At 40.9% G+C, this 12,631-nt stretch overlaps 1 protein-coding gene across 1 annotated transcript in view; it reads right to left on the reverse strand.

Annotated features, from left to right (window-relative positions):
• The window catches only part of LOC126214851 (activin receptor type-2A), a 109,814-nt gene that overhangs the window by 25,952 nt on the left and 71,231 nt on the right, over window positions 1-12,631 (reverse strand). The window contains exons 5-6 of the mRNA XM_049941486.1: window positions 5,772-5,930; window positions 3,798-4,018 (exon numbers count right to left, since the gene is read on the reverse strand). Coding sequence (XP_049797443.1) covers window positions 3,798-4,018; window positions 5,772-5,930 — 380 coding nt within the window. The remainder of the gene's footprint in view (window positions 1-3,797; window positions 4,019-5,771; window positions 5,931-12,631) is intronic.

The following is a 12,631-nucleotide window of genomic DNA, read 5'->3' on the forward strand; positions in this document are numbered from 1 at the left end:
ATACTTTTTTCTATACCATTCCGAGAAATTTTCAAACCACCCTTGTATTTTATCCTGCCACCGCTTGGTGAGTAGATTTTCTTATCCATCCAATTACACTGCATTTTCAAAAATAAGAAATGGTACATCCTTCCTGGAGCTGAAACTGGTATCTCAAATTGTAGAACTATTAACATCTGATATGCCAAGCTGTTGTTCGCCTCATAACAACAACAATGATAACAACAACAACAACAATAATAATAATAATAATAATAATGAAGGAGAGAAAGAAGAGGAGAACAGAAGGAGCAGTGTCAGAGACAGAGAATGTGTACGTGCGAGTATGAGTGTGTGTGTGTGGGGGGGGGGGGATGGGAGTAGAGTTGGAGGACAGAAAGAAGTCCAAGAAGAATTGAACTAATCTCATTATACCATGTTGTCACTCAATTTAATTATTCAGTCTTTTTAAATGATACAATTTATAATGATATAATCAATCAGAGTTCCCAAATATTAGAGTTTTTCATTCCTTCACTATGTGATCAAAGTTATCTGGACACCCCCAAAAACATATGTTTTTCATATTTGGTGCATTGTGCTGCCACCTACTGCCAGGTACTCCATGTCAGCGAACTCAGTAGCCACTAGACATCTTGAGAGAGCAGAATGGGGCACTCCGCGGAACTCATGGACTTCAAACATGGTCAAGTGATTGGGTGTCGCTCGTGTCACACATCTTTATGCGAGATTTTCACACTCCTACACATCCCTAGGTCCACCGTTTCTGATGTGATAGTCAAGCGGAAACTGACAGTGACCACTGACAGTTGAAGAGGGTCATAATGTGTCATAGGCAGACATCTACCCAGGCCATCACACAGGAATTCGAAGCTGCATCAGAATCCACTGCAAGTACCATGACAGTTAGGCAAGGTGAGAAAATTTGGATTTCATGGCCAAGCGGCTGCTAATAAGCCACACATCAGGCCGATAAATGCCAAACAATGCCTCGCTTGGTGTAAGGAGTGTAAACATTGGACGATCGAACAGTGGAAAAACGTTATGTGGAGTGACGAATCACGGTACACAATGTGGCGATCCGATGGCAGGGTGTGGGTATGGCGAATCCCCGGTGAACATCGTCTGTCAGCTTGTGTAGTGCCAACAGTAAAATTTGGAGGTGGTGGTGTTATGGTGTGGTCATGTTTTTCATGGAGGGGGCTTGCACCCCTTGTTGTTTTACTTGGCACCATCACAGCACAAGCCTACATTGATGTTTTAAGTACCTTCTTGCTTCTCACTGTTGAAGAGCAATTCAGGGATGGCGATTGCATCTTTCAACAAGATCGAGCACCTGTTCATAATGCACAGCCAGTGCGGAGTGGTTACACGACAATATTATCCCTGTAATGGACTAGAAATGCAGTGAGCACAGGATGGTCATCCTCAATTCACATGCAGCCAAAGTGATGTTAAGAATAATTAATAAGAGACTTGAAAAAGTAATGGAGGAGAATATTGGCAGGGAGCAGTTTGCCTTTAGACAGAATAAGAGATGCAATAGGGCTCCTACGAATCTTGGGAGAAAGGTTTATTGAAAATGGAAGAGACCTATTTATATGCTTCATAGATCTAGAAAAGGCATTTGATAATGTGGTTTGGTACAAGCTGATGACTATAATGAGGGAAAAGAGAGTGGACTGGAAAAACAGAAGACTTGTAAACTCATTAATCAAAAAGCCTCAGTTAAAGTGAGAGGAGAAAGTACAAACTGGATCGGACTATGAAAAGGAGTAAGACAAGGATGCTGTCTATCACCTACCCTTTTCAACCTCTACTTGGAAAATATGATTGACCAATGTTCATTACATGAAAAAGGAGTAGAAATTGGAGGAAGAAGAGTAGGGTGTTTGAGGTTTGCTGATGACATGGTCCTTCTAGCCACAGGGGAAAAAGAATTACAGAATTTCGTGGACACCATTGAAGCTAATGGAAAAAAATATGGAATGAAAATTAACACAAAGAAAACAAAAGTATTGGCACTAGGAGGAAATAAAGAAATAAAAATTATGCTGAATGAAGAAATATTCTCTTGGAAGCAGGACAGACATGGACAGAGAAAGGCTAGAGGCTTTTGAGATGTGGAGAGGGCGGAGGATGGAAAGAATAAGTTGGATGGACAGAGTAAAAAAATGAAGAGGTATTGAGAAGAGTGGGAGAGATAAGACAGTTACTAGATGTAATAAAAAGAAGAAAAAGAAATTGGATTGGGCATATTTTAAACAACATACAGCAGCCTTAAGAAGAAAGCAATGGATCGCAGAAAATGGAGAGGCAAACGACCTGCTAATATAGCAGAAAACTGATGATGATGGCGATGGTGATGAATGGACGGGCCTGCACAGAGTCCTGACGTGAATCCTACAGAACACTTTTGGGATGTTTTGGAATGCTGACTTCGTGCCAGGCCTCACAAACTGCCATCGATGCCTCTCCTCAGTGCCGCACTCTGTGAAGAATGGGCTATCATTCCCCAAGAAACCTTCCAGTACTTGATTGAATGTAATGGATTGGTCTGCACAGAGTCCTGACATGAATCCTATAGAACACCTTTGGGATGTTTTGGAATACCGGCTTCATGTTAGGCCTCACCAACCGACATAAATGCCTCTCCTCAGTGCAGCACTCCAGGAAGAATGGGCTGTCATTCCCTAAGAAACCTTCCAGCACCTGACTGGATGTATGCTTGCGAGAGTGGAAGCTGTCATCAAGGCTAAGGGTGGGCCAACAGCATATTGAATTCCAGCATTACTAATGGAGGATGCCATAAAATTGTAAGCCATTTTCATCCAGGTGTCCGGATACTTTTTATCACATAGTGCATTTCAACTGCATATGGAGCACAGGAAGAATGATGGCTTAAATGTCTCAGTGCACATTATAATTAGTCTGATACTGTATTCATGATCACCTCAGGAATTACAGATAGGGTGTCCCATGAGGAATGGTCAATATTCACACATGTGATAGGAACGATCATTCGAAGCAAAGAAGTCTAGTGTACACGGGCTGTAAAATGCAAACCTTAAGGGCTATGAGCACTTGCACATCTTCGATACTGTGAAACCAATCTGTTCTACTGCAAGCTCTTTGCTTTCCATATTTCCATATGGAACAAAACACGAGAACAATTTCTACTCAATATTGGATCTAAAGCACATACTTTTAGAGCTGTAAGCACTTGTGTATCTTTGCTACTGGAAAAAACATCTCTTCTGCTTATAGCTCTTAAGGTATGCTTTTTGGAGCCCATGTTTATCAAATCTTTTTCCTTTGTATGATCATTCCTCCCATATCCACCCTGTATAGGGGCAGAAGAATATATCTATAGTCTTTTCTTAATACTGACTCCTAAAAACTTGTAAGCAAGCTTTCACTGGATAACTGGGATCTACATTCCAGCATCTACCAATGAAGATTTTTCAGCATTTCTGTGATCCTCTTCTGTAAATCAAACAAACCTATGACCATCTCCATATGGATTCAATACCTCATGCTATTCCTATCTGGTAAGGTTCTGACAAATGTGAGTAAAATTCTAATACGGGACACACAAGTGGTTTGCAAGCTATCTCCTTTGAAGACTGGCTGTATTTTCCCTGTATCCTGGAAATTGCATATGTGACCATTCCATTACGTATGCCTACAAATTGTTGTACTCAGGTGTTTGCACGAGTTGGCTGGTTCAAACTGTGGCTTACTAACATTACAGTCTACTTTTCCGAGTTCTGTGAACTTGCTGGAGAGCTGCTCACCTGGCCATGGATTCCGCAATGCGGCAGAGCTCCGGCCAGGTGACGAGGTTGCTTTTGAGGTAGTCGCACAGTGAGCCTCTCTCGTGGAAGGCAGTGATCAGCCAGTACTCCGCCTGCAGGTTGTCTCCACGTTTCTCCACACCGACAAACTGCAGGATCGCCTCGTGAGAAATACGCGGCAGTCGGTATACCTCGTATTCTGCTGCCCACGATTCCTTGTCCTGCAATGCACAAAAGTAGGATGGGGTTTTTATATGTGTTCCTTCACAGTACACTACTATTGAACTAAATGTTTACAAAATATCCTTTCCTTGCCTTTCTCTCTTGGAACGATGCCTCACCTTTCTGTACATGAATTTTTACGTTCTGGTAGTCAAACTGTCAATGCCCTGAAAAAACATGTTCTATAAGGCGGTAGTAAGTAACTGAGCATAACGAGCTCCAGTAAGTGCCTGTTTATTCTTTTTTGTACGAGTTAAGATTTGGTCGTAGACATCTGTAAAGGGAGATGTTGCTTTTACAGTTCGATTTCTACGTTTGTGATGTTCCAAACTGCACTAATAAAGAAATTTATACTAATCCTGAATTTTATGGCAACCAATTTAATTTTGCAACAGTGAAAGGGCTTATCTGTGCAACAATGGAAACACCTGGCAACTCAACTTTCTTATACATGTGATTCCATTTTCTCATTTTGAGAAGACTGAAGGACCGATCTGTTTTACTTGCTAACAACATTCTAAAACCATCGTCTCATAAATATTTCTTTACCTAAAACAATCAGTTCTGACAGACGTTATTGTCATCTTTAGGTCATAAAAAGATCTTTTTCTTATGAAATGTGCCCATTTTAAGCTGGCTCTGATGCCAAGCTGTCACGTGGATAAAAACAGCATGTTATAAAAGGTTTGTCATAACTAAAACATTTTACAACTTACACCTTGTGTACAAGGCCATGTCCATATATATACCATTCACAGATGCTTGTTACGCCACAAAAATACAGTATACAGTAACATATCTGTTTACATAGGCTGGACATACTCTAGACACTGAAAATCCACCTTAAATGGCGTGTAAGGTAGAACTGATGCCATAGCATGCGGTGGTTAATACGTCATTGTCTGGAATAAAATAACTGAAACTTTGGTATCCAGTCAGAGAGTATAATAATAACAACCTTAATTGTCATGAATTTTCAGCAAATGGATGAAGTAGAAAAATTTGTTGAAGCCAGTATCAAGGTGACCAGATTAAGGAAGAGACTCTTGAGAATGAGTGCAGAGGACATCTTTTCTTTATTTGTGTGTGAGGAATGTTTCCTGAAAGTTTGGCCGTACCTTTTTGTAACACCCTGTATATCGCACGGTCAAATGTACTGTCAACAGAGCAGTAACTGAGCTGAAATCTGGGAACCAGACTAGTGTTTATCTAAGACGATTTGGAAAACCACATCCACGTTGGCCAGCATACCAACCCTCATTGTTCATCCCGGTGGCAGATTCGATCCGGAGCTGGTGCACCTCCCTGAATCCTGGAAAGGGGTGCTTTAATGCACTCGACTATCCAGTTGGGTTACTGAAGAAGTACGGAATCAAATTGGGGAGAGGAGAAATTTATGGCATTTGACTACAAGAGGGGATCAGTTGACATGACGCATGCTGAAGCATAAAGCTGTTATCAGTTTGGTAATGGATGGAGTGTGCTCATATGTGGGAGGGGGGAGAGAAATCATAGAGGCCGGACTAGTTAGCAGGTTCAGCGTGGCTGTAGAGTGCAGTAGTTCTGCAGATATGAAGATGCTTGCACAGGACAGACTAGTTTGGAGAGCAGGATCAAACCAGTCTCTGGACTGGACGAAGATGAAGAAGAACAACAAACAACAACAACAAAAACAAAAGCAGCAACAACATGCCAAGTGTAGCAGTTTTAGGAGACAGATGTATTATGAGGCTGTCTCCAATAGTGGCTCACCTGAGGTGGGAAGATCTTGACAGCAACAGTTTCATTTTTGTACTGTGCCTTCCAGACAGCACCGAAGCGACCCCGTGCTTTGATCTCCAGCAACTGAATCGGGCGAAAATCCAGAATTGGTGACAGCTGTGGCAGAGGATGGGGTTCTGCAATTGGCACCTGCAACATAATTTTAAATTAAAAGGCAATTTCACTAGAAACTTTGTGGCAATCCTGTACATAGATGGTCATAACAAAATTAAAAATAAATCAACACATTGCAACCACCGTGCCTGTAAAATGTACTATACACTTCTACACACTATTAAAAGTATTATGAGTCTACCGGTTCACTTCAAAGTGAAACCGTCTGGTTGGCATGTGCACAAGGTAAACTTTCTGCAAAGTTAGAATAAGTGGATGAAATGTTGAGTAATGCAGTGTCACAACTGGTCTCCAACAACAAGACATATATTACCCCTCAGGGGTCCCCAGTGGTGGAATTGACTTACCGAAACTACCAATAGAATGGTGTAGGTCGAGGTCTGAGGTATTGCACCGTGAAGCCATTTGTCCTGGTGGACCATAGTTACTGAGCAATCGACAAAAAATACTTTTGGGATTTTGCGTGTTGCTCTAGAGCTTTAAAAATGAAATGATGTACAGAAGGTTGTGTAGTGTAATGGTTAAGGTACAGTCCTCCATGGCGAAGGTTGTGGGTTTGAATCTCCTCAGATGCTTTATTTTGTTTTATTTATTTCATCTTTTGTTTCTTAACCAATAGACTAGCATTTTCAATGTGTTTCTTAACCAATAGACTGGCATTTTCAATGTTTAAATACTATGACAGATAAATAAAAATAATTAAATTCACATCCACAAAGATTCCAAGTCGGAAAAGAATGACAGGAAGAAAAATGGGAGGAAATGAAAAAGGTAATACAGTGATTAAAAAAACATGACAAACAAATAGAAATAAAACAACTACATTTAAACGACTTAATGAATTAAAAAATTGATCAAAGTTATATCAATAAAAATTTAAAAATAAAAGATTTGAGGGCACCCGAGGTGATTCGAGCTGACAACCTTTGGCATGTGGGGACTGTACCTTAACACTATGCAACCATTCCGTATAATATTTCTTTTTTAAAACTCTACAGAATAGCATGAAATTTTGAAATTGTTTTTCAAGGATTACTTGCAAACTACGGTCACCAGGGGTATATGTGCAGGATGTGATACCTGGGACTTTAACTTAAATCCTCTTGTAGATGGTTTCAAAAAGTCATTCCCACCACTGGGACCTCTCCTTGTCAAAAAAGTAAATAACATATTCCAAAATTTCCAGCTGAGATGATTACAAGCATAATAATACGCTACATCATTATCCTAATAAATGGAAACATATAACTCCTTACTGTCATCATTAGTGGCAATTTGCTTTAAATTTTCAGAATTTTAAATTTGTGCACAACACAAAATGCAAGGAAGTACTGCCGTATGACTACAATATAAATGACTCACAACTGAATTCGGTCAACTAGTCAATACCTGGGTGCAAAAATTTGTAGGATTATGAAATGGAATGATCAGTATGCCCAGACATAGCTGAAGTAGGTGGCAGACTTCAGTTCATTGGTAGGTTACAAGGAAAATGTCATCGGGCTCCAAAAGAAACTGCACTTGTGCAACGCAACCTCGAATACTGATACCAAATAGTGCTTACACGGGATACTGAATTCATATAAAGAAAGACAGCATGAATTATCACAGGTTGAAACTTTCTGGCAGATTAAAACTGTGTGCCGGACCGAGGCTCGAACTCGGGGCCTTTGCCTTTCGCGGGCAAGTGCTCTACCGACTGAGCTACCCAATCACGACTCACGACCCATCCCCACAGCCTCAATTCTGCCAGTACCTCAGGTCGTGAGTCGTGCTTGGGCAGTTCAGTCGGTAGAGCAAATGTCCCGAGTTCGAGCCTCGGTCCAGCACACAGTTTTAATCTGCCAGGAAGTTTCATATTGGCACACACTCTGCTGCAGAGTGAAAATCTCATTCTGATCACAGGTCGGTTGGACCCATACAAGAATGTCACTAAAACGCTGAAAAATTTATAATGGTGTGTACTCGAAGACAAACACCTATCTCACGAAAGCTTGTTTATAAAGCTTCAAAACAAGTTTTAAGTGAAGAACCTAGAAATATAAACTATATGATTGCAACTATGCAGACACCTTTCGGCGCACATTAACATGGAGTATGTCCACCCTTCATCTTTACAGTGGCTTGAAATGTGCTGGTGACATTTCAATGAGGAGTCTAAATGTCTCTGGAGGACTGGCAGCTCACTCTTTCTCGCAAGCCGAAACCAAAAAAGGTAATGACGAACGTAGGGGTCTGGAACAAAGCTGACATTCTAACTCTTCCCAAAGGTCTTCCATCTGGTTCATGTTGGAGCTTTGGCCACAAACCATTCCCTAACAGATGATGTTTAATGGCAGGGTGCACTGTTATACTGACACAAACAATCATCATCTCTGAACTGTTCCTCCACAGTACGCAGCACATAATGCTGTTAAATGTGTTCGTATCCTTCTGCACTTGGCATTTTCTTAAGTGCAGTAAGAGGACCACATGCTAATCGTGAAAAATACCCTCATACCGTGACACCAGCTCCTCCTTACTTTACTGAAGGTACTAAAAGTAATGGCAGTACATACACTAGACTCTCGCTAATCTGGCCCTCAGTAGTCTGGCTTCTCAGTAATCCAGTGCACATCCAAAAACACGTGCACAATGAATTATTGTGTGCAACAATTCTTAGTTAAACAATGCTTTATATACTCTATTTGAAATTGTAACTTTCTATACAGTAACACAAAATTTTAGGTAAGTTAAATCGAGGTTTTTCGCAGAAAGCCATTGCTGACGAGTTCAATATTGGACGAACAACTATTTATGAAATCAAAAAGAAAGATGATGTTATTCGACAGTTCTCAACACAGATGGATAGTGTGTTGAGAAAACGGAAGGTTATGCAAAAGAGTGAAAATGAAGAACTGGACGTAGCTGTTTACAGATGGTTCATACAACAACACAGCAAAGGAATTCCTGTCAGTGGCCCGATTATAAAGGAAAAAGCAGCTGCCTTTAACAAAAAACTTGGCGGTAGTAAATTGTTTGCAGCGAGCGAAGGTTGGCTATCATACTGAGAAAAATAACACGGCATTCGGCAGCTGACAGTCACCAGGGAAAGTTGCTCAGCTAACGATAAGTATAATAGAGGAAGAAGATTTAACTGCTAATGCCTTGTATAATGCTGATGAAACAGGACTCTTTTACAAGATGATTCCTTCAAAAACATTAGCTGCAAAGAATGAGAGGGAAGCTCGTGGTTACAAGCAACAGAAACGGCGCATAACGTTAATGGCGTGTTGGAATGCAAACGGGAGTCATAAGCTACCGCTTATGGTGATTGGAAAATCCCAACACCCACGCTGTTTTCAACACAATGACATAAATACTCTACCAGTGCAGTATTGTGCTCAGAAGAAAGCCTGGATGGACAGATAAATATTCTCTCGGTGGTTCCATGAACATTTGTATCATCAGTGAGAAAAGAGCTAAAGAATAAAAAGTTTCCACTGAAAGCTATCCTTATAACTGACAATGCTCCCAGTCATCCTTCAGATGTTTCTCTAAGGTCCGATGGTATACGTGTACAAGCACTCTTTCTCCCACCCAATGTGACAGCCCTGATTCAGCCTATGGACCAGGGAATTTTGAAATCAATTAAACGTCATTATCGACATTCACTTCTCGCCTCCTTGCTGAACAAAAGTGAAAACGACTATCGAGACGATACTGAAGACGTGGAAAGCAATTAACATACGTGAGCTGGAGAAAATTGTGGCCATCCATTGATGCCAAGTAGGATCCAGTAGTGAGTGACAGCGATGGGCCAGTCAATTCGGAATTATCAATTACTTTGTACACTGACATGTTCCGCAACCTTCCAGGAGCAGAAGAAATTGGTGATGAAGGTGCTACTAAGTGGCTGAATGAGGAAAACTGTGATTCGGAACAAACTTTAACAGATGAAGAAATAATCAAAAGTGTGCAAAAAAGTAATGATGAAAGTGATGAAGAAGAGGATACAGGAGGAGAGAGCATTAAGATTTCTCACACTGCCAGTGCTGAAGCTGCCGAGGTCTTCCTGGAGTACATTATGCAACAACCAGATACATGCAGTACCGATGTAATGCTTGTAAAGCAGTTGCAAGATAAAGCATGCCACAGTCGCGTATCATCATTGTGACAGTTAAAAATTAGGGACATGTTTCATAGCGAGTGATATGACTGTACCCCTCCCAGGGGACACCGCCTTATAGTAGGCACCTTCAGTGCCGGGCGGGAGGGTTTGCGTGCTTCGGTGAAGTCGAGAGCTATGCCGGCGGTAGCATAGCTACTGGCAGGGTCTCCCAAGCCGGACTGGTCTCGACAGAGGAGCCAGACAAAGTGTGTCCCACAACATAGGGCAGGGAGGGCTCTAGAGGCGTAGTGAAGCCAGCTTCCCTAGAGGAGTAAACCTCATACAAATCCTGGTCCTCCAGGTTGGGGGTTGGGCATGGGGCTAATAACCCCATACTGTAAAAAAAGAATATTACGGAAATTCAACAGAAGCCTCGGAAACTGGATGGAAAGCATGTATCACGACCCCGGCAAAGGAAACGGATAAAGGATCTAACAGTAGCATCATGGAATGTGAGGACAATGCTTCAGCCTGGAAAAATGAAAGAAATAGCCAATGAAATTTTAAAATTCAAATATGATATTGTAGGGCTACAGGAAATAAGATGGCAGGGGAATGGGCAGATAGATAAACCTGAGTGCTCATTGGTATATAGTGGACCAGAAGAAAGAACAGGCCAACTTGGAACAGCGTTTATAATAACTAGGGAAGTTAGGAAAAGCCTTCTAGAATTTGAACCCATAAATGAAAGGATGTGCAGACTCAGACTAAAAGGTAAATTTAGGAATATATCAATAGTTAATGCACATGCACCAACAGAGGAAAAAGAGGATATAATTAAAGAACAGTTCTATGAAGACTTGGAAAAAGTATGCTGTGCAGTACCTAAATATGACCTGATGCTAGTAATAGGAGATTTTAATGCAAAAATAGGGAGGAATGAACATCCGTATGGAGTTTCTGGAAAATATTCACTACACGAAGAAAACAATGAGAATGGAGACTTACTATGCCAATTCGCAGCAAGGAATAATATGATTATTAAAAGTACCTGCTTTCCACATAAAAGGATCCATCTGGGTACTTGGAAGTCTGCAGCCAATGGAGTAGTCAATCAGATTGACCATATTTTAGTGATTGCACGCCACTCCACGTCAGTTACGGATGTACGGAGCTGTAGAGGACCAAACTGTGATTCAGACCACTTTTTGATAAAATCAGTCTTGAGAGAGAAACTGTCACTAACAAAGGGCAACAGAATGGGAAAGATGATGAATTGGAATACAGACAAACTGAACATCCCTGATGAAGTAAAAAAATACCAAGTAACACTAAGCAGAAAGTAGAGCAATGAAGAGACCACAGTAGGAGTAGATGAAAGGTGGCACAGGTTTGAAAAAGCCATTAAGGATGCTGCAGAGGAAATAATAGGCATAAGAAGGAACAGAAGAACCCAGGAGTGGTTTGATGAAGATTGCAGGTCAGCAATAGAGGGCAAGAACAAAAGTGCTACAGAGAGAAACCAGAAATAATGTGGAACAATATAGAGAATTAAGGAGAAGGGCTAACAGACTGTGCAAGAGAAAGAAAAGAGAGTGGAATAAGAAGAAATTTCAAGAACTAGAAGAACTAAAGGAACAGAGTGAAATAAGAAAGTTCTATCATGCCATAGGCAAAATGAAGAATAGATTCCAACCAAAAACAACAGCCTGTTCCAGTAAAGATGGGAAAATGATAAGGGAGGAAGAACAGATAGTGGGAAGATGGGCAGAGTATTTCAAAGATACACTAAGCACCAGCCTAGAAGATGAAGAGACAGCTGCACAGGCGGGAAGAGTGGAGCTGGAAGTAGACAATGAAACCAATGAGGCAAGAAAGCCAACACTACAAGAGGTCTCCCAGGCTGTGCACAAGTCAAAAAACAATCGAGCCCCTGGGGAAGACAGCATAATTGCTGAATTAATAAAAACTGGTGGTGAGGCTGTAATAAAGGAACTGCACACATTAATATCAGATATATGGGAAACAGAAACTATGCCGGATAATTGGAAAATTGGAATAATAGTCCCCATTTATAAGAAAGGGGACAGAACAGCATGTGAAAACTATAGAGGTGTAACACTCCTAAGTACAGCTTATAAGATCTTCACAAGTATACTAAACGAAAGGATACAGAAGTGTGCAGAAGGCATACTAGGGGAATATCAGTGTGGCTTTCGACCAGGCAGAGGAACAACGGATCAAATATTTGTGATAAGGCAAATGATGGAAAAGTTCTATGAATATGATATAGATCTGCATTTCTTATTCATCGATTTCAAACAAGCCTTTGACAGCATAAATCGGCAAGAACTATACAGAGTACTGAATGAAGTTGGTATATGTGCTAAATTAATAAGACTAATCAGAATGACAATGACAGAGACAAGAGCAAAAGTAAAGGTCCTTAGCAGAACAAGTGATAGCTTTGACTTTAATAAAGGTGTGAAACAAGGGGATAGTCTCTCCACTGTCCTATTCAACATAGCCCTGCATAGTGCAGTAAATAAAATCAACAAGAGAGGCACCATATTTATGAAAACTAGCCAGATATGTGCATACGCTGATGACATTGCTATAGTAGGAA

Source organism: Schistocerca nitens, chromosome 12 (genome assembly GCF_023898315.1).
Source record: "Schistocerca nitens isolate TAMUIC-IGC-003100 chromosome 12, iqSchNite1.1, whole genome shotgun sequence".
Taxonomy (NCBI): domain Eukaryota; kingdom Metazoa; phylum Arthropoda; class Insecta; order Orthoptera; family Acrididae; genus Schistocerca; species Schistocerca nitens.